This window comes from Ursus maritimus, unplaced genomic scaffold (genome assembly GCF_017311325.1).
Source record: "Ursus maritimus isolate PB19 unplaced genomic scaffold, ASM1731132v1 scaffold_8, whole genome shotgun sequence".
NCBI classification, from domain to species: Eukaryota; Metazoa; Chordata; class Mammalia; order Carnivora; family Ursidae; genus Ursus; species Ursus maritimus.
The window spans coordinates 15072101-15094633 of NW_024426996.1; the positions used below are offsets into that span (position 1 = coordinate 15072101).

The 22533-nt window shown below is 36.5% G+C and overlaps 1 protein-coding gene across 4 annotated transcripts in view; it reads right to left on the reverse strand.

Moving 5' to 3' along the window:
• Positions 1-22533, reverse strand: part of ARHGAP24 (Rho GTPase activating protein 24) — a 489199-nt gene that overhangs the window by 265744 nt on the left and 200922 nt on the right. For all 4 annotated transcript variants that reach the window (XM_008706156.2, XM_040624950.1, XM_008706158.2 and 1 more), the window contains one exon: positions 2549-2636. In XM_008706156.2, the coding sequence (XP_008704378.1) occupies positions 2549-2636 (88 nt within the window). Of the gene's footprint in view, positions 1-2548; positions 2637-22533 lie in introns of those variants that run through there.

Below are 22533 nucleotides of genomic sequence, written 5' to 3' on the forward strand. Positions count from 1 at the left end.
ATATATATATATATTCCACATATATATATAAATTATAAAGAATTATATACTATAATATCCTATAATATAAAGAATTATAAAGATATATAGCACATATACTGATAAACTGTGTTTATATATATAGACACACACACACACTCACACAAAAATATGTGTGCATATACAGGTACTAGAATATTTGGCAGAGCTTTTGGGAGGCTTTGGTTAGTTTTGCTGGAAATAATTACAGGCATGTGAAATTAAAGGATTTAATCCTATCCATTGATATACCTTGGGCAGTTGGGCTTGAGGTATTTGTACATAAAGACAGAATCATGTTGGATCTGTAAACATCATTCATAGGATGGATTTTCAAAAGTGGTGATTGAGAGAATTCCACAGAGAAAGCCAATATAGAATCAATATGTGTTCTAAGGATCTTCTGCCAGGCAGGATTGCAGAAGCTTCTGTCCAAGGCACTGACCACATTGCTACAGTCCTTCCTGTTTCCCACACTTTCTGGAAAATGAAAACACTCTTGCAACTTACCAGAGTCCCCACAATTGGAATAATTAGAAAACACCATCTTATCATTCTCATATGCAAAGATAAATCACGTGTAGTTAGTAATCCTAATTTTGCAAAAATTGGTTAAAAATCATGTGATACAGATCTGCACATTTTCATACAAGTACAGAAGCATTTGTCTGGAAATTCCCTCTTAATGTGAGGTGCACAGAAATAAAGCCCCCATGACCACGAATAATGGCACAAACACTGCATTCTCAAGGTTGCCATAGTGTTTTCCCAACTCCCTCTTTAAAGAATCATTCGGCACAATTCTCTTGTCACTCCTTAAAATAATTCAGAACTATAAAACCTAATTTAGAAGCTACTACATATTGTATTAATGATTCGGGAAGCATCTTTTCAAATGAGCTATGAGCATAATATGTTTATTTCTGTAATTACTGCAGCAAACCTAAATTTCCTTGAAGAAATCTTTTTTTGAAAGGACAACCTTCAGATTTCACATCGCACAGTCTGAAATGTAGGCTTTGCTCATCCAAGGCCATTATGGCATATGCCCTGCACGTGAAACACGTAACCTAGAGCAGCAATCTTAGAGGGGAAGTTTTGAGACTTCCTGGGCTTGAAGACACAGTTCTCTCTAGAACAATCTTGACAATATCCATCTATGTTATATCAGAACACCTTCACCCAAAGATGAAATCTCTGCACATTCAATAGACAGAATGGAAAAGCAGACCTTTCGTATTATTGGAGATAAGGAGTCAAAGCCATCAGTTTAATACCATGTTCACTTAAAAGCCAATAGGCACTAATGTTGCAAATAAATAGGGAAAGAAATTTCCTCTAGTGATACTTCAAAGACTTTGCAACATCTGGAATTTGGTTCTATACAGGGTATTCCACTAAAAAGTAAGTATAAAAAGATTTTAATAAGGCAACCAAGATTCAGGTTTCTGACAATGTGCTCTCCCCAGGGGAAAACAAATAACACAATGCATCTGACTAACCTTTCTGCACTTCAGCTGCATTAATTAACATTTAGTCATGGATTCCATCATGAGCCAGATGAACTCAGTGCTACAGCTGTTTCCCGTGAGGGAAACACGTTTCAGATTCCACGTTTCAGATTCCCAGCATTTATAAATCCAGGGAAAATCGTTTTATTGATGACCTTCGTGCCAGCATTATTGATATGCATTACATATTAGTCACCCAAATAAATTCACACACCCTAGACTGTGATTAAATCAGTGTCAGTATCACATGAACTGGGTTAACCAGAGCCAATGCTGTGAAAACCACATTCCTAACACTTTTTCTTACATCAAGGTTTAAGGGAGGGCTAAAGAACTGATCAAAGAAGTAGATCATGGTCTTGAAAAAGAAGTTGTTGTTGAATGTATCAAACATCTAAGAAGCGATCAGGTACTCTGAGAAAGAAGGATGCAGATGACTAGAAAAAAATGAACAGATGTTGAAGAAATTTAACTGCAGGATCTCATGGCTTGGGAGAGATATCCTCAATGCTATAAGCCAAACATGTGGAAGTGGTTGGTTGGGAGAAAAGCTGAGGTACAGAACTGCAATGCTTGGTTAGTCACTGAATGGGGATTTTCGTTTTGTTTTTTTTAGAGCAAAGGCTCCTTTAAGATGCAATTTGTGAAGAAATATGACAGTGAATCAGCTGGGCAACGCATTCCACCTGTAACACCTGCCAAATTTCCTATCACAAGAGCACTGCAAAACTCATTTTGTCTCCATAGTCCCCTATAAATGTTGTGTCATGACCTCTGGTCAACTCTGGAGTCTCATGGACAAATGGACATCCAATAGTCAAGTGGCCAAGTGTGTACTGTGTGTGTGTATGTGTGTGTGCACATGCGATCATTTGTACTGGAGTACAAACCTGTGTAAATACTAACCAAATTTCAAATTAATGTTCTTAGCTACAACTCAAAGAGAATAAAGGTTGTGTGTCTTCACTTTTACCAACATGGAATGGCAATAACTTAATCAAACCAGAAAACTATCTTACCTGGAACTACTTCAAAAAGGAATTTTCCTGGACTCTCTTCATTGCAGGGATGCTCAAGGACTTTATTTCCAGGCAGAAAAATAGTACCCTGTGAACACAAATGCCCCAAACATCAACATCATCAGAAGGCAAATACTGAATATCATCATCACCATCATCGGTGAATATCCAAGTTGTATCTGTAACCCGGTATACAGTAATACACATCAGACTCATTTATATTCCCATCTAATCAAAAGTCATGTAACAGAATCATATTCATTCAACATTTAATAAGTATTTGTTGACCACCTAATGTGTGTAAGACACTGGATTAGGTGCTGAGTTCATTTTAAGCACCGATTTATTAAATGCATTCTGTGTGCCAAAATTTTTACTGAGCATTCTATCAACATCAGATTATTTGTTAGAATAGTCTTATAAGGTAGGTATTATTTTCCCCATTTTACAGCTGTGAAAACCAAAGCAGAGATATAAATAACTTAGCCAATGTTACCAGAGCCTTCTCTTAATTATTACTTCTCTTTTCTGCTAGATTTCTCTCTTCAGTGTGTTATTCCCATTAGTACTGAGACACACTTAAAATTTTATCCTATTAAAAGATATTACTTTGACTCCCCCTCCCCCTCCAGTTATCATCATTTTTTCCCTTGCCTAGTCAAGAGCTGGGCACATTGAATCTATTTCCTTACATGGACCCACTGCAGCCTGGTTTGTGCACCACAATTCTAACTGCATGATTTTCACAAGCTGCGTGCTTGAAAATTTTCAATCTTCAATAAATTATGACTTTCCAGGAACATTCAGCACTATTAACCACTCTTTCTTGAAACACCTTCTTTCCTTGGTTTCTAAGTTTTGTACAGGTTTTTTTTTCTTAGTTTTCTGTTGAGTCTCTTTTGCTGGCTCCAAGTGTCCTTTAAATATTAAAGTGTTTCAAAGATGTATCCAATGATTCCTTCTCTTCTGACTTTATTTTCTCTCAGAGCTATCTCATTCATGCCCATGACTTCAATAACCAACTATAAACCAGTGAACATCCGATTACTATTTCTAACTCAGGGCTCCCTGAGCTTCAGACCTTTATATCCAAGAACCTATTTGAATTTCCATCTGGATATCTCAAAAGCATCTTAAACTAAATGTAGTCAATTTAAATGCAATTATTTTTGGTCCTGTTTATGTATTCCCTAGCTTTGTGACTGCCGTCTTCTTCTAAACAGTTGCAAAAGCCAGAAATGTAGGAGTCATCATCTCTAGTATATCTCTACTACCACCACTCCCTAGTTCAAGTGAATGTTGTCTGCTGTCTGGTACGGTGTGTGTGTGTGTGTGTGTGTGTGTGTGTGTGTTAAGATTTTATTTAGAGAGACCACAAGCGGGGGGAGGGGCAGAGGGAGAAGCAGACTCCTGATGAGCAGGGAGCCCGACATGGGGCTCAATCCCAGGACCCCAAGATCATGACCTGAGCTGAAGGCAAACGCTTAACTGACTGAGCTACCCAGGCACCCTTGTGGTCTGGTATGTTTCAAATTCACTGAATTCTCCATAATACCCAAAAATCCTTCAATCCACTTTTTCCCTTAATGGGTCAAAGTATCTTTAGAAACAGAAATTTCACCCTGCAATTTTCTTGCTTAAAAATCTTCAAAGCCTTTCATTTGTCCTAGGATAAAGTTCTGGCCTATAAGCTCCTTTTTCTACTCTTTGCTTTTGATGTTTTCTATCACTTTCTATAATCAAGCTGGTAAATAAATAAATAGTATCATAAATTCTATTCAATAGTATCATACTCCCGTCTACCTTAGAACTACATTGTTTCCTGGATTATTTTATAACCACTAATTGAACATCCAAAATACACTTGCACAGCTTCCAGAAAATTTTCCTGCATTGATTGACCATTTTATGCAATTATGTTATTTGTAAAATTATTTGATTAATGTCTATCTCCATCATTAAACTGAAAGGGAGCAAGGATAATATGTGTTTTGCTCCCTAATTTACCGCCAATGCCTAGTATTTTGCCGGCCATAAGGTTAATGCTAAAAATTGTTGAGTAAGTACTGTGAGTGCAGTAAAGCCAAAATTCAAAACCAAGCATGCTGGATTTAAAAGCCTGTGTTACTGTGAACCATATTTTACCCTCCAGTTCTTCCAGTTTGAAGCAATATTTAGCTCAAGTAATATTGTACTCAATTTTCATCCTACCTGGTTTGGCACAGAAAATTATAGTCATCAACTTCGTCCACTTCTAGGCTCAGAGTGAGAAGGCATAACGCTCCCTAACTAACGCCCAAGGCCTTATAGGTTAGACGTCCCCCTCTCCGTCCCTGCTTACAAGATGAAGGGGTGGAGATTCTGCCTTTATTTTCCTCCTCCAGGAAGTAGACTTTCCTACTTCTTATCATATCTAGAGTCTCTGGCCTGTGGATCCCATTTTGTTTGCTGGTACTTTTCAATAATTTTTTTTTAAATTACTAAATACTTTGAAAATATTCATCATAATTAAGATCTTTTTTTCTCTACAGGTTGAATCTATAATGGTTTCCATAGAAAATGATAAAATCAGTTGCTTCAATTAAGAGTTTATTTTACTTAGTGAAATGATTTTGTGAAGTCATTAAATTTGTGGTTTAGCTGAGTGTTAGAACACAGCATCTCACCTTCTAGACAGATACAATATTCATTTATGCGTACATGCACGCTTGTATGCTTGTATGTGGGAATGTATGGCTCCTGTTTAGTTCTATGCCTTCAGGCTCTACTTAGGATCTTAAGCTGTACGTATATTGTATAAGTTTAATTTAAGCCATTCTCCTGCACAAATAATTCTCCTGCAAGAGCCATTCTCCTTCATGAAATCCCAAAACACCTCACTTGGTTATTAAAAGACAAAGTATGCTATCCTTTGTTGTCTTTTTCAAACATGTGAAATCGCTACTTCTGGCTGAAATTTTTATTTTCATTTTCAAATTTGACATCTTACAGATTTTATATTTTGTCTGTTTTCCAAATAAATTGTGATGTCAGCATAATAGTTTAAATATCAGTAGACAGTGGTTAGGGCAGGATATATTGTAATTGAAGAACATTTGCACTGGTTAATTCTTTAAGTCATTCAGTAAGTAAAATAAAGTTATTTAATTGAAACAGCTGACTTATCAGCTTGTATAGAAACCATATAGTGAAAGTCTATAACTGAGAGACGAGTCTTAATTGTTATAGTTATTTTCAAAGCATTCTGTAATTTTATATTGTTAGAAAATGCAGATAAATTTAAAAAATCTGTAATTTACCCACTGCCATAGATAATTAATATTAGCCATATTTGTATATATTTATGTATGTATGTGTATTAACATCTGTGACTTTTACAAAAAACAATCAAAATAAAGCCTAATTTATTATCTGCTTCCAAACTTAAAAATCATGTTATTGTTATTATGCCAATTTAATTACCAACATCATTTTTTAAAGCTAAATAGTATAGTGCTTGTTTGAATAGACATACTTTCACATCCTCTGTTGTAAAGCAATTACGGTTTTTTGTAAATGTTATTATAAAGAACATTTTCATGAATATCCGTGAAGCTAAATCTTTGAGCTCCTCCTTAACTTATTCTGTAGGACAAATCCCTAAGCGAGAAATCAGTAGTCAAAAAGTATGCACTGTTTATATGGGTTTGGTTAATTCTTTCCAGAGCTGCTCTAAATTAGCTAAGGAAACAAACAACTAATGAGCAAGTAAAATAAAAGTGCCCTATCTGACCGAGGAGTAGTTTATTGAGACACTACCATATGACAGATATTATTTCTAAAACTATTTCAGATGATGTGAAGTGCATGAAAGAAATAAACTCTTTACTCTCAGTATAAGAATAACATAATACGTGACTATACAAGAAATAAATACCTACGAGTATGTAGAAAAGCAAACAGATAAAATAAAAGTTTAAGAAGAGAGCGTCATTAGAGCAGTCTGATTAGTTAAGAAAGGTAATATGAAAAAAATGGCTTTTAAAGGAAGATTAGATTTTAAGATTTAGCGAGCTAGGGGTAATCTTCCAAAATGGAGGAGATCGCATCAGCAAAAGCAGTAATTAGGGCCATACACGCAGAGCACGTAAGAATAAGGGAATTTTCACATGGAGGAATAATTAGGAAGTAAAGACCGTCAGTGATGTTGAGGACACCCGTGGAAAGTCTAACCCGGGGCAGAGGCTGCTGCACTTGCCATCTGTAACAACCGAGAACACAAGCGGGCTCCAGAGCAAAGCAGATGGAGAGTTAGGAATACCAGCCTCTTAGAAGCTTGTTACCATGAAGCAATTAATTGGTCAGAGATGGCAACGTCAAGACTTACAAAAAGGTGCTGGCAGCAGAAATGGCATAAATATGCCCCAGAGATGCATTACTGGAGAGACAATTTTTGGAAATACAAAGGAAACTGGACAGAGTTAAAATAGTAGGGAATAACAAAGGATGAGTCCAAGATGACTTCAGTTTTTCTCTTCTGTAGATCTAGAAGGAAGGTGGTGCCTCTTATTTGAAATGGGGAATAAAGAAGAATTAAGCTCCAATAAGCCCATGTACTTGAGCCAAAACTCTGTGTTATTCTTTAATTTTCTGTTCAATCGTAGTTGGGCTGGATGCTCTCTGTTGGCTCCTCCCTCTGTCTTCTTTCCACCCATCACTCTATTCTGTACCTCAGGAGACTAATCTCTATAAATTTCATAAACCAGGCTCTCTTGACCTCTGACTTCAGGTTGGTTTTGAGAGGTCGTAGCACAAGGGAGACAGACTGCCCTCCTCCATGCTAGCCAGAAATTTGGCCCTATTTGCATTGGATACCTTAGTCCACATCTCCTAAATGTGCAGGCTTCTCCTGGTTCAAGTGGAGCCAACGGGCCCAGGATGTTTTCCCTATCTGTGGGTTTCTATGAACCATTCCAACACTTTATAAATGGTTTCCTTATCATACGGTCTACAATTACCCCTTTTAAAGTGGAGCCATCAATTTCTTGCTGGGATCTTGAGTGACAAAATAGGGTGCAAGTGCTCTGAGTTTTCTAAGAAATGGCATATGACCCCACAATGTTCAATATGCTTCACTGGAAATTTTGGAGGATCATGGAGAAGAGGCTCGAGTATAAGAAGGAGATGTAACGTTTTTGATGGAAGTTCAGTACATGTGGCAATAATTACATGTCAATAACTAATCAGCATAATCAGAATGGAATTATGCTTATTTTTACCCGTTATAGGAAATATCTTTTCCTTAAGAATCTTTAAAACTTCAAAATGAGGTAATATGTTAAACAAAATCTTTTATAGTTTGAGAGCTAAGAGTTGGCAAAAGAAACATAGTTCAAAACGATAATAGTGTCTCATTTTCAGCCTAAATTGCTATTAAAAAAGAAGCTCATCTCTAGTTACTATCAAATCACTGAGCCAAAACCACAAGATATTGGGTAAAAGCAAGATGATGTTGAAAATAAGCGTAGTAATCTTATTCTCTAGAACTTGGATTGAAAAAAAAAATGTATGCATGTGCAGTACCTTTGTTAGTTTCTATGAACACAATAAGAAGGATTTTTTTCAGTACTGACAACGATTATGAACATCACAAGGGACAAGGCAAAGCCTCAGCTTAACAATATGTATGTGTTTTTAATGCAACTAGACAGAGGTTGAAAAATGACATCAAGGGGAAATAATTATTACTCAACAGGTTTTTTTTAGCGTAACATAGATTGATTTGATTTTTTTTCCTTTGTAGCAAGTAATTTCATTAAGTCATTCAACAGATATTTATTCAACAACACTTGGCATATGACAGGCCCTCTCCTAGGCACAAAGGATATCATGGTGAGAAATTCCAATAATGTCTTTGCACTCCTGAATCTTAGGATCACTCAGCGAAGGTTGAAAATTGAAAAAAAAAAAGATATAAAATTGTACCCAGAAGCACTCTGGCCATATTAACAATCTACCAATGACAATGAAGTTTCTGGTTAGGTAAATCTGCTCTGCAGTTAATCTGCTTAGTTTCAGGTTCCCACTCTACCACCAATTAGCCATATGACTTCAGGCAAGACCGTTATCCTCCCTTTTCCTCAAGTTCTACATTCTTAAAATGGGATTAAAAATAGAACCTACTTCATAAAGTCACTCTGAGCTACTATGGGTACCTTGTAGAAAAATGCCTGATACATACTCTTTTTTTAGCTGCTTTTAATATAAAAAAAATCTTTCTATATCCCAGAAGCCTCAAAGATATTTTCGGCCCATATTTTGCAAATCCCCAGATAATGAGAGAGCTCCAGTAAAGGTTCAATGTATGTATCTGCTAGTATTATCCAATCGAGTAAACAGGGATGTAAACTAATTTAAAAAAACCTTTTAAGTCATTTTTTTACTATCGTTTGTAAGGCTAGACTAACCAAAACAAACCTCTAATTAACAATCATAATAGTAGATGACACAGCATAATGATATTGATAATGATGATTGCTGACATTTCTTACCTATTAGTTTGCTAAACCAATATGTACGCTATTTATATCAGTCATTTGCTCAATGACTTCGTGATGTAGGTATTTCTCATTTTATAGATGAAGAAATGAAGCTCAGGGAAGCAAAGGGCCTGACATAGTAAATCCCTAATACCTATTTGAACAAAAAAATGAATGAATAAATGAATACAAGCTGCTTGAAGGGCTTTCTCTTTGATTAGTGACCCAATTTATGTTTCTATTTCTAATCAATTACTGCTACTTAAAGCAGGTTGAAGAAGTTTTATAAAGAGTTCTTAAGTTTCTTTTTAGCCTCTGAAATTAGTTACACCAATTCCTGGAATGCCGCTGGGAGGGAAGTGAAGGGGAGACTTGCAAATCCATACATTTTAGAATCTACCAAAGTCATTTTGATGTGGAAACTCTTTGGGGAACACTGACCTAAGCATGGCTATAATTTGCCTTATAGAGAAAAGAATGCAGTATTCACAAAACTGGGCGCATTGTAGAATGTACTGTTTTCCCTCAAAGTAATAGATGTAATATTTCCAAACTATTATTTAAATTAACTGTGACAAACATAATAGCATGAGACTATTTTATAATTACTGAATAAACAGAAATAAATTCTCTATATAGATGTCTTATGTTGCTACTTTATATTAACTGCAGATTTAGCACTTGAGAAGCATTGTCATTCTGGGTTCATTTTCATTTAAAGCAGCATTTGCATAATATTATTACACATGTTCAGATCCTAGGAGACTAATTAATTGTGCATTAATGTGATGGAGAGAAATATGTAATATATTTTGATATAATTCTTTTAACCCTTTCTTCTCAGACACAAGGACCCAAGTGAACACCCCTCTGGACAGAAGTACATAAATCCAAAGGAGTCCTCCTGCATGAACATTCACCCTGGGGACGTGGCCATTACCGGTCTAGCTACATTTAGATCCCTCCTATTTGTCTACATGTTTTTGATGTATTGGCAAATGGAGAAATTCCTTCGCAACAGGAGGAAAACAGATAAAGAATATGGGGAAAGGAAGACATTATCATTCAAAATTCAAAATTCTATAATCACACTCTCAATATTGGTAGCGACCTTAGAAATGACCGTCCTCATGCTTATCAAGTACATGAATCCCTTTCCAATACCACGGTCATCCAGAGTTCAGCCGAAATATCTCACTAATTTTCTTATGGTGTTCCATGCCCTTTTTGAAAGACTATAATTGGAAGAAAAAAAATCCAAATGTTGACACAAAATCCATCCCCCAACAATTACTGCCTTTGGAGTAGAACCCCTTTTTCCATCTTGAGTCTTACAGCTAATATCTGCTGAGACTTACGTGCCAAGCCTCTGCTCTACATTGTAATCTTCTAAAAAAAAAACTCCATGTGGAGGTACAATTCTAACTGTCCATTTCACAGCAGGGATGTTGAGGCATAAATAGATTGAGTAGCATGCAGCTGGTGAAGTGCAGAGATGCAGCCTGACCCTGAAGTTCAAGCTCCACGTCCTTTATACGATCGAAAGCTACTATGCAAAGTATTAGTTCACTTGCTTGTTTTTTCATCAACTATATATGTAGTACATACCATGTGCTGAGAATGCTAAATGCTTAGGGAAAAAAGTGGAGATGTTTAATAGTGGTTATCTTTGACTATTCAGGTCATAGATGATTTTTATTTTGCTAAGTTTTTCCTATTTTTTAAATGATTTTAAAAACAGCACATTTAACTTGCATACCCAGAAAAAAAATACAAGTATATTTTTAAAACAAAGAAAAATGACAGCAGAAGGCAGGGTTGGATGGGGCATTTGGAATCTCAAGGTTAAATTTCTGCTTTGCAGTAAGGACTGTGGAAGACAGTTCAAGTCCACGTCTAAATATAGTATAGTACTCTGAATAATGGCCACCCAAAGATAGCAGGTCCTAATTCCTGGAACCTGTAAATGTAATCTTACCAGAAAAAAGGGTCTCTGTAGATGTAATTAAGTTAGGAATCCTGACAGAGAATTATCCTGGATTATCTGGGTGGGCCTTAAATCCAATCACAAATATCCTTATAAAACGCAGATATGGTGTGCCTGGGTGGTGCAGTCAGTTGAGCGTTGGACTCTTGGTTTCTGCTCAGGTCCTGATCCCGGGGTCATGAGATCGAGCCCCACCTAGAGCTCCCTGCTCCGGGCTCAGGGTGGCGTGGGCTTGAGATTCTTACTGCCTCTCCCTCTGAACACCCTCCCCCTTCCTCAAATAAAGAAATATTGAAAAAAAAAAGTAGATATGATAATCATGCAGGGGTAGATGCGGAAACAGACGCAAAGACTGAAATGACAGAGTCACAAGCCAAGAAATGAGGACAGTCACCAGATGCTGGAAGAGTTTGCTCCTAGAGCCTCTGAAAGAAGACTGGCCCTGCCTACACACCTTGATTTCAAACTTTTTGATTCCAGAACTGTGAGAGAATAAATTTGTTGTTTTAAGCCATCAAATTTGTGGGGATTTGTTGTAGAAGTCTAAGGAAACGAATGTATTTGTATTTCAATGATCCCTTGTGAAGGGCCGTAAAAAGTTGAGGTAAAAGAAGTCCACTGCTAATTCTCAAGTGTCGGTAAGTGATGACTAGCTTTTAACGAGCCAGTGATTTTGGGGGCGAGTCCACAGTGTACAATGTACTGAAATTAGACGGTAGCCGAAGAAAATCCCTCCTTACCCCACCCTCTACTCTCAATACGAGGAACGGCTTAATGTCACCTTCACGTTTCTGGAGCCCCAGAACAGAATATCTGTGGCAAGGTTAAGAGTCTTTATTTGGAGAGGACTGAGTTTAATTGCTAACCCCTCTCAATTAATTACTGGTACCTTGACTTTGTATTTTATGTCCAACAACATATACCATTTATAACGTTTATTATTTCTCAACCAGAAAAAGAAATGTCAGCTGTTCGAAGGTGGCAAATGCCGAAGGTTTCAAGTGAGGTCTATGGCAGTAGGAGAAAAAGGAAAAAAGAATTCTTCTGGAGCTTATGTCTCATTATGAAACAGAAATATGAAGAGCAAAAATATAGCTATATAATATCTATTATGAGAAAATCTGGAACCCCTAAAAAAAGGGTCTAATAAGCCACTTTCAATGAACAAGAAAATTGATGATAATTAAAATAGTCCCATTTAACCTTTTATTTTAAATAACTAATAAACACTTTGTGTATTTAAAAATAAAGTGGAGGGTGCCTGAGTGGCTCAGTCAGTTAAGTGTCTGCCTTCAGCTCAGGTCATGATCCTGGGATCCTGGGATTGAGCGCTAAGAAGGGCTCCCTGCTCAGTGGGGAGCCTGCTTCTCTCTCTCCTTTTGCCTGCCCCACCCAGCTTGTGTACGTGCTCTCTCTCTTTCAAATAAATAAATAAAATCTTAAAAAAATAACCAAAAATAAAAATAAAGTGGAAAAAATGTGGTTCGACCATGCAAGAAACTGTAAAATAGGTAAACCTATGGTCCCAAAATAAATTGAAATGCTGAATACAAAGATTTTGCTAATTTTTTAAACATCCAAGTATAATTGTTCTATAGTTAAATAACTTTCCATATATTTAAATTTTAAAATTGGAAAGTTTAATTGGAAGAAAAATGTCTTTAGCAGGAAGAGGGCAACCTAGGACTTAATCACTTGCTTTTGACACAAATAAAAAAAATTATCTCCTTTGACTTATGGTACACCTACTTCTCTTGGCTTTCCTCTACTTCTTTGAACTACTGTCAATTATATTCAATACGATCCCTAAATTTGGTGCTGAAATTGCATATGCAGTGTAATATTTACTTGTGTAAAGATAATATGTTTTTGCAAAATTACAAAGGTTTGACAACATTTTCTATTGGTAAAGAAAGCAGCAGTCTCAGGGCACCTGGGTGGCTCAGTAGGTTATGATCTCAGGGTCCTGGGTTATGATCTCAGGGTCCTGGGATCAAGCCCTGCTGGGGGCTCCCTGCTCAGTGGGGAGTCTGCTTCTCCCTCTCCCCTGCCCATTCCCTTCCCCCTGTTCATGCTCTCTAACTCACTCTCATAATAAAATCTTATCCCCCCCCCCAAAAAAAGCCACACTCTCATGGTAGGAGGTGGTAGGAGGGAAAAATAGTAAAATTCTTAAAGAAGGTACTTTGGTGATATTTATCACACTCAGAAAGATAAGAAATGACATATTTGCAAGGTTATTTGCATTACAAAGAGCAGAACTGGAAATGACTCAGGTGTTCATTAATGAAAATTTGATTTAATAAACTATGATATATCTGCCTAATGGAGCATTATGTAGCCATAAAAATAAAATAATTTATATCTATCAGAGAATTTGTACCTTAGCTCTCTACAGATATATATTATAGCTCTATACGTATACAGAGAAAATAATAATATATACATGTATATTATACAGAGAAAAACTATAGTTTGTTTAGAAATAAGCACTCAGAATGCTATATTTTAAGTGAGGAAGAGATGATACTAAGAACATAGATTTATGTTTGGCTTTATTCACATAGAAAAGTCATGGGAAGAATACACATGAAACTAATCAAAGTGGTTCGTTACCTCTAGGAAGTGTGTGTATTGTTCTGGGAAGAATACAGGCGAACTAGGATTTTTCAATGTAAGCGTTTAGTACAGTTTTGATTTTGAAACCATATGGATGTTTTACCTATTCATAAATTAAATTTAAAATGAAAATAATATGCAAAAATAAAATGTAAATAATACTTAAAATGAAAATATAAACTATTAATACTTTTCTACCGTTGAGTTTTTTAATATCCCTTTTACTTTTTTCTCCAGAAGTTCTACATTACAAGAATATTACTTTTTTTAATATGAAAATAACCCTTTTGTGTAAAAAGCCGTTTTGAATTAATTCACTCATAGCATTAAAGATACAACTCGTGGGCTCTATATTATTCTGGGTATACTAAGGCAATTCGGAACTGAAAAACTGCAGCAAATATGAGCCTAGGCACATTTTTAAAAAGTTGGGGGGGGATTTTGGTTCATATTTAAGTTTCTTTGATAATATGTATGCATGTGTGTGGGTAGGAATATTTTTTATTTTAAATTTAAATTTGGCTTTCCTTGGTGAATAGCTACTCTTCTTGCTTAGCAAGTCATATCAGAGGAAAATATCAGTGACTCAAGCCTTGGATTCCATAGTCTAGTAGTTTTAATCTCAGAAGTTCCATTGATTTTATAGTTGCTCTGACATGATAGCGCACATTACGTTTGTTCCTGGCTCCTGCCCCAAGCTACTCAAATGTCATTGACTTCTTTCTCTGCCTTAAAAACACTGAGTTGACTGCTATGGTTAAGAAGCAAAGTGTTTCAATTCTAAGTGTGCATTTTCACCCTGCCCTTGTCAGATCAACCAGACACGATTAACGGGATAATCCAATTAAAATCTAATTTACAACAGCTAAAATTAATACAACCATCTTCCCACTTCTAAAATACCGTAAGTAGATTTTGGGTTGTTGCTGTGGTTCTGGTTGCTATTTTAACATGCACCGATTTCCTACACGGAAGAAAGCACTGTAACAAACACAAGTGTCCAGTAAGGCCAGATATCATGACAGTGATATAATCATGCCGCATGAATTGTTACTGCATTTCTCCCCCGTGTCAGAAAATGTTTTGAGTGAAGCTATAGAAGCATAGAAAGTAGACAATACTCCTGTTCTCATGAAGCTTACATTTTAGTAAAGGAAGACATCCATATATCTGTCCATTTATAAATAAAATTTATAACATAAGGGAATAATCACATAATGTAAAGTGCTGGGTTATAACTGAAATAGGGTGGTATGTTGGAAGGTGTCTGGGTGGCTGCGTTGGAATGACTGCTCAAAGAAGTCCTCTCTGAGCAGGTGACATTTTAGCTGTGGTCTAAATGCTAAGAAAAGTCCATCCGTGTGAAGATAAAGGGGAGAATGGCGATGCTTGAGAGGAAGGCAGGGGTGCTCAAACCCTGCTTTATAAGCTAAGGTTAAGTGTTTGTATTTTTATTCTAAGTGCAATGAGAAGCCATTGAAGGGTTTTGAGCATAGTATCACCTGATTTTTATTTTTACTTTTTAATTTTAATTCAATATAGTGACCTACAGTGTTACATTAGTTTCAGGTGTACAATAGTGATTCAACACTTCCATGTATCACCCAGGGCTCATCATGACAAGTATACTCCTTAATCCTTATCACCTGTTTCACTGATCGGCATTTTTAAAAGAACACTTTGACTACTGAACAGAAAATATATTGTAGAGATACAAGAGAGGAAGCAGGAGTCTAGGATAGTTCAGGATAAAAAAGATGGGTAGCCATGGAGAAAAAGAGCGGTGTTCTTATTTGGATTACGTTTCGGAGGTAAACAGGAGTTGGTAATGCGTTGGGTGTGGGGCTTAAGGAAAGAGAGGAAACCAGCCTAGAACTGTGTTAGCATTGGGGTGCTGGGTGATCTCACGTACTATGATGGGGGAGATGGGTAGGGAAGAAGCAGGATTTGGGGGAAAATCAGGAGTTTCGTATAGGCCACATTAAGTGTAAAGTGCCTATTCGATGTACAAGAAAATAAGTAGGAAGTTAGATATACGAGTCTCAAGTTCCAGAGACAGATTCAAGCTGGAGAGTTACTTTTGAGAGTCCTCTGACTATAAATTGCATTTGAAATCACAAAATTCAGTGAGATAATCCAGGGAGAATGTGCAGCCTAGTTAAATTAGGAGACCAAGGGAAGAGCTCTAGAGCACCCCTAGATCTAGGGGGCCTACAGTGGAGAGGGGGTCAGAGGGAAGGCTGAGGAGGGGTCAGAGAAAAAGAAGGGGCAGGTGCACGAGGCTGAAAGCCCTGACAAGAAAGCATTACAAGAAATGGTCATCTGCGTTAAATGCTGTGGAACAGTCAAGTGAGAGCACAACTAGAACACTGACCAACAGACTTGGCCCAGAAGAAGATATTGGGCAATCTCAACGGAGCGGTAGAAAAGCAAGTCTTACTCCAGTGGGCTGAAGAAACAGTCTGCGACAGGAAGGTGGAGACGGTTATTACAGATAACTTCTCCAAAAGGTTTTGTGTAACAGGATCTGGCAAATGATTAGTAGCAGGATGAATGCAGGTACCAAGGTGTTTGTGTTTTGTCCTATTTTGTTTTAGGGGAGGATATAATAGAGTGTAGTTATTTGCTGCTGGCAATGATTCAGTAGAAATGGGAACAATAAACCCAGAACCATTTACTGAGAAGTCTATCCTTTCCCAACTGATCTTCCTATCTCTGCCAGCTCTATTATGAAGTTACTTTTCACATATGTGAGGATCTATGTTATTCTGTTCTATTGGTCAATTTGTCTATCCCTACATGAGTAATATACTATATTGCATGAATTATATACTATATTAACTATTCCAGCTTCATATTCGGTAAGGTAAGTCTTGTTTCATTCTCCTTCATCAGAAATGTCCTATCTATTCTTGGCCCTTTGCACTTCCATAAAAAGTTAGAACCTCCTTATCAACATCCCCCTCCAAAATGTCCTGTTAGGATATTTACTGGCACTGCATTGAGTCCATAGATCAATTCCCCTCTTAAAATATGAAACTTTTTATAATAGTAATGGAATCTTTACAGGATTAAGACTTCCAATCCATAAACATGTTACATCTCTCCATTAATATAGGTGTTTAAATGTCTTTCCACAAATAACTATCACGTGTATATTTTTGTATAGATATGTATATATACAATTTTCTAATTGTATATATGCTATGTTATATACACGGTGTATGTGTGTATGCACAAACACACAAACACACACACATATATATCTTGTATATTTTGATGCTTTTTAAAATGGCATTTAAAAGTATGTTTTTTAACTGTTTACTGCTAGGGTATGAAAATATATATTGATTTTGTATGCATCAATCTTGTTAAACTCTTATCTGTAACGTATTTGAGGGTTTTCTAGGCACACACATTGTCTGTAAATAATGGCAGTTGTGTATCTTCTTCTCCAATCCTTAAACAATTTCTTTCTTTTATCTTAATGTTTGCTGACAAGGACCCACTAATAAAATGGTGAATTGAAGTAATGATAGCATATATTCTTAACTAAGTCCAGATATTAAGAAAAATGCTTTCAATGTGCCATCATTAACTGTGATGACGGCCAGAGGCTTTTGTTTCTTTAAAAAAAGACTGTATTTATTTTTTTGACAGAGAGAAAGAGAGAGAGCACAAGCAGGGGGAGCTACAGGCAGAGGGAGAAGCAGGCCCCCTGCTGAACAGGGAGCCGGATATGGGGCCCGACCCCAGGACTGTGGGATCATGACCTAAGCTGAAGGCAGACGCTTAACCAACCAACTGAGCCACCCAGGGGCGCCTGGTAGAGGTTTTTAGTAAGATACTCTTTATCGCTTAGTTTTCCAAGAATTGCTTTGTTTTGTTTTTCAATCTCATGAATAGAAGTTAAATTTTATTAAACATCTTTTGCATCTATAGAAATAATCAGATGTTTTCTCTCTCCTGTAACCCGTTATACTATTAATAATTAATTCTTCAATCTAAGTGAAGCGTAGCCAGTACTATATTTACACAGCCATTGCATTTCCCTCCTGAGCACACAGCGAGGTTTCATTTCCCGGTCACTGCCGTATCTAGGTGAGATGGTGCGGCTCAGTTCTGCCCGTAGTAAATGGGCGAAAGTGATGTACTTCGAAACTTGGCTCTAGCACATGCTGTGTGATCTCCTCTGTCACTTCCCATTTGTATGGTTGAAAAAAGGTGCCCTTAAACTGCAAAGCTACAAATGATAAGTGCTTAATTCTAGACATAAAGTGAGTGGTGTGTGTGCACACACACATGTGTATGCATGTATATATAGACGTGTGTGTGTGTGTGTGTGTGTGTGTGTGTGTGTGTGAATCAGTCTCCAGGAATATTCTTTCTACAAATGCTTGGAGAACACCACCATCTAATGAGAACTTTCAAACCTTCAGGAAACCCTAATATCAGAATGGGTACTACTTGTATTTTTCTAATGATGACAATTCATTCCTAAGAAAGGAAGCAGAGTAGTGCCACCGAAAGAACCTGAGCCCCTAGTAAGCTATGGTCTCTAAAGCCCTCAAGAACAGAGATGTCTTTTATTTCCTCTCCATCCCCAGTAGCTAAGAAGGTACCAGGCATATAAAAGATACAGACAAAAGTTGAGTGAAGCCACCCAATTTTTAGTGAGTTTCATCATTTATAAAATAGGGATAATTATAATATAGTACATACTTGAACTAACACAGAGGATCATTTGGAGCTTAAAATCAAATAAGGTATGCAGAATTTGTAAACTGTTAAACATTATAAAAAAGACAATATTTTCCCTTTTATTCTCACAAGATAACACACATTGTCTAATGATTATAGATATTGAAGGATAAAATTGGGTTTTTTAGATGAATTGAGCACCCCGTTATCAGAAGAATTCAAACATGACTTGAGACCTCACTTGGTGAGGTTGTTAGAAAGAGGATTCCAGTATTGTGTGACCCCTGACCTCCCAAGCTTTAGCCTCTTTTCCAACATAAACGCACCATGATATAAGGGTTGGGAAAGAGAGGAAAATATGCGTTCATTAGGATTATTTTAAGTAGAGAAAGACAGTAAAGTAACAGCACAGGCTTGAGATTCTGATGAACTGCTTTTATTTTTTAATTATTTTAACAAGCTGGTTATAAACTCTAACTTCTACATCCTAGATATACGACTTTGAGAAAACTATTATAAATATTTGCATCTGTTTCCTCATTAGTTAAATGGAGCTAAAAAAAGAGCCTTCCATAGAAGGTTGTTTAGAGTTTTAAACAAGCTAATACAAGTGCAGTGGTTAGCGTAATACCTTATATATTATTAGGGGTATATAGTTGCCATAATTAGGATCGTTTTTTATCTAAGTGTAGTTTGGTAATTCATTTGATACGGTATAGAGTTTAAACACTCAATAAATGTTATCTATTATTATTATTTGTATTTACAACCTAATAGAACTATATGCATTGAAAAGTAATCACACACACACATACACAATATTATTCAAAATAACGTATGTTGAAGAATAAATGAGGTTTGAGCCAGATACTGTTTGATACATACATGGGTTTTCAGGTTTATCTTGCAAAGAGATTTTCTTTGGCAAATTAGAAAATGAAAACCAGCAAGACTCTGACCTAGAACTAAGCAGAATTCTAAACAATTTCCTCAGCTCGCTCAGACCATCATGCCACCTATTAACAACAAGCAGATAGAGATTGGGAGGGGGGAAGCCTGTTACTTCCTTTCCATTCTAAAAAGGAAATACAAAATTAGGTAACTTATGACATAAATCAAATGCTCTTTGCACATTCAGAACTCAGGGTGCAATAGGCATGCTGGTCTCCTTTTCATTCCAGGTTGAGATAATCCACCTTCATTTTTTTGTACCAGAGACATCGGTGGCCTTATTTTTGGATGGGACAATAAACAGTCCAACACTCTAATGTCAATTAGGTTTTCTTTCTTTTTTTTTTTTTCAAGAAAATATAGCTTGTGTGCTGCATATGTCTCCAAAGGATAGAAACTATTTTTAACTATTTCTATTTTTAGTGAAAAATAAAAACCTGTAGGGGATCACTGTTGTTCTTCCAGTTCTTTCTGAGGAAACCTAAAATCTTAATTTAAAGTCTAGTTGTATTCTATGATTATTATAATTAAGTATCAATTAAGACTTTTATTGGACATCTTTTTCTAGACTTAGTAAAAATAAAAGGTAAAAAAAAATAAATAAAAGGTAAAAGCTAACAGTTATCTCTTAGATCGTCCAAGTAAAATACTAATTCAGAAAGCACAAGGAAGAGCTCCAAATTTTTCTGGTGAGAATAATGAAAAAGCACAAACATCAACTATATTTTTTCATTTTCTTTACCCACGAGCACTGGTAAAAAAAATATTTCCAGGCAAAGATGTACAGCAGTGGTATTAGGAAATAAATCTGAATTAAAAAATATATAAACAAAAGGAGGTACTCATATAATATATCTCAAAAATGCATCTTTTTGAAGAACATGTGTTTCAGTGAAATATGTTTCATGTCTAGTAGAAATCTGTTTTCACTAAATTTTTAAAATAAATTAATGACTGCTAGTCATACAAAAATACTGAATTAGAAGTAGACTATATTAAAGTTCTTCATTATGACAGGTAAATTTTAGTAAGCAAGATGGACTTTGTGTTAGCATTTTTTAACTAGAAATTTTCACAGTATATACAGCCATTTCTATTTAATAATCAAGCAAAATATGTTTTACTAAATTATCTTTAAAATATACCCAGTTCAACAGATATGGTATTTAACAGATTTGGAATCAAATAAGGAAAGACTTTTTTTTTTATTATTATTATTAGAAAAGACTTTTTCTAATTCTAATGGAATTTTGAGAGGTAATCTGCCCCTTCAGCTGATTTTACATCTACATATCACACAGTCTTAGAGCTGGGAAGTATTTTAAAGTTACCCAGTCCATTCTTCTACAAAATACCTTGATTCTATCTTCATTCATCTTCTGTTGAACATTCCAATGAAAAGGCACTTACTACCTTTACAGAAAGTTCATTCCATAATGGTAGCCTCTGGTCCTTTCCAAGTGCCACTTCATATTCAGCTGAAATCTGTCTTGGGAATTTCTGCCCCATTCCCAACCTTCTTCAAAACCACTGTCTGATAATACCCTCTGGCTCTCAACAACTCTGAAGATAGTTACCATGCCCACATTAAGTCTCTCCTTCCCGTTCATATTTTGATCATCTGTTCAGAAGCATAAGGTCCAAACACCTCATCATCCAGATAGTCTGCTCTGAATCCAAGCTTGTTTGTCACTCTAACTGTTAAAGCATGGTGCCCTAAACCCAGTACCTCACAAGAAATGCCACTGAGTAGAAGTTAAGAGCATGAGTTCTGGAGTCAGACCAACTTTGTTTACGTATAAGCTTTGTCTGTTTCCTTGTTAGTTCAATCTTGGGCAACGTTCTAAACCGCTTTGTGCCTCAGTCTCTCCATCTGTAAGACAGAGATCATTCTAGCAATTGACTCATAGAACTGTTGACAGGCTAACACAATGCTTGCACATGGTAAGTACACAAAAAACACTAATTTTTTTTAAAAAATGCTGCACTATATGCATCTATATCTGGGCAACATAATTCAATCAAAAAAGCTCTAAAATTTTGCTGGCAGGTGTTCTGATTACATTGTTGTCTTTCCTAGTAAGTATGTGATGGTCCATTTGGCAAAAGTTACTTTTAATTACTGCCCAAACTCCCCTATCACTGCCTTATTTTCTCTTATTTTTCTAACGGTCTCCATTCCGTAGGTATCTCATAAAAGATTTCTTCTCACAGCCACAAAAAAATGTTAACTTTTAAATAAGGGGTTTGATATTAACACTTTACACATTCTCATACACATTTTTTAAAACCTGAACTTGAAGAAGTGGTTTTTACTGACTCAAAGCTGGACGCAGCAAAGGTGGAAAGAAGATATATTACAGCGCAGGGTTAGAAATGAGTATGCAAATGTCCACAGTGGATCTACTCATAATTGGATATAGCCCCAATGTCCCTCAGCAGCAGAATGGATAAACAAGGGACGATGCTTCCGTACAGTTGAGTACTACTCAGCAATGAAAAGGAAGGAGCTACCAAAAACACAGAACGACATGGCTGAATGTCACGTGCCTTAGGTTTAATGAAAGAAGCCAGGCTCAAAGGCCACATGCTGTAGATAGCATTTATACCATATTTGGAAAAGAAAAAGCTACAGGGAGAAAAACATGATCAGTTGTTACCAGGGGCTGAGGGTGAGAAAAGAAAAGACTGAGAAAGGACACAGGGGAATTTTTTGTGGGGTCATGTAACTATTCTATACCTTGAGTGCGGTGGTGATTCTGTAACAGTATGTAAATTATACCTCAGTGATCCTGACATTTAATAAGTGCAGTGTCACTGATGCTCTGGGGGGCTGGAGGATTTCCCACTGCTGCCAACTCAGTCACCCCCGAACAGTGCTTCATCCACCCCCGTGTTCTGGATCTTCTACAATCTCACCCCACACACCCCAGCACCTGGTCTTGAAGTATCCTCTCTACACATCACTCCAGTCAGAATGATGTACCCTTGCACCATGAGATAATTTTGCAAATTTCTCCCAACAGGAATGCCCAGTTCCCGTTGTACGTTTTCTCATCTGAGTAATGTGCTCCAAGGCACGAGTTAGGTGTGTTATGCATTTTTGCAAGCCACTCCACAATATCTGTCACACCTGACGTAGAGAAAACAGTAGGATCTTTCAGGCAGTGGGTACTCAAAATATCTGTGGACTGAGTAAATTGTTGAAT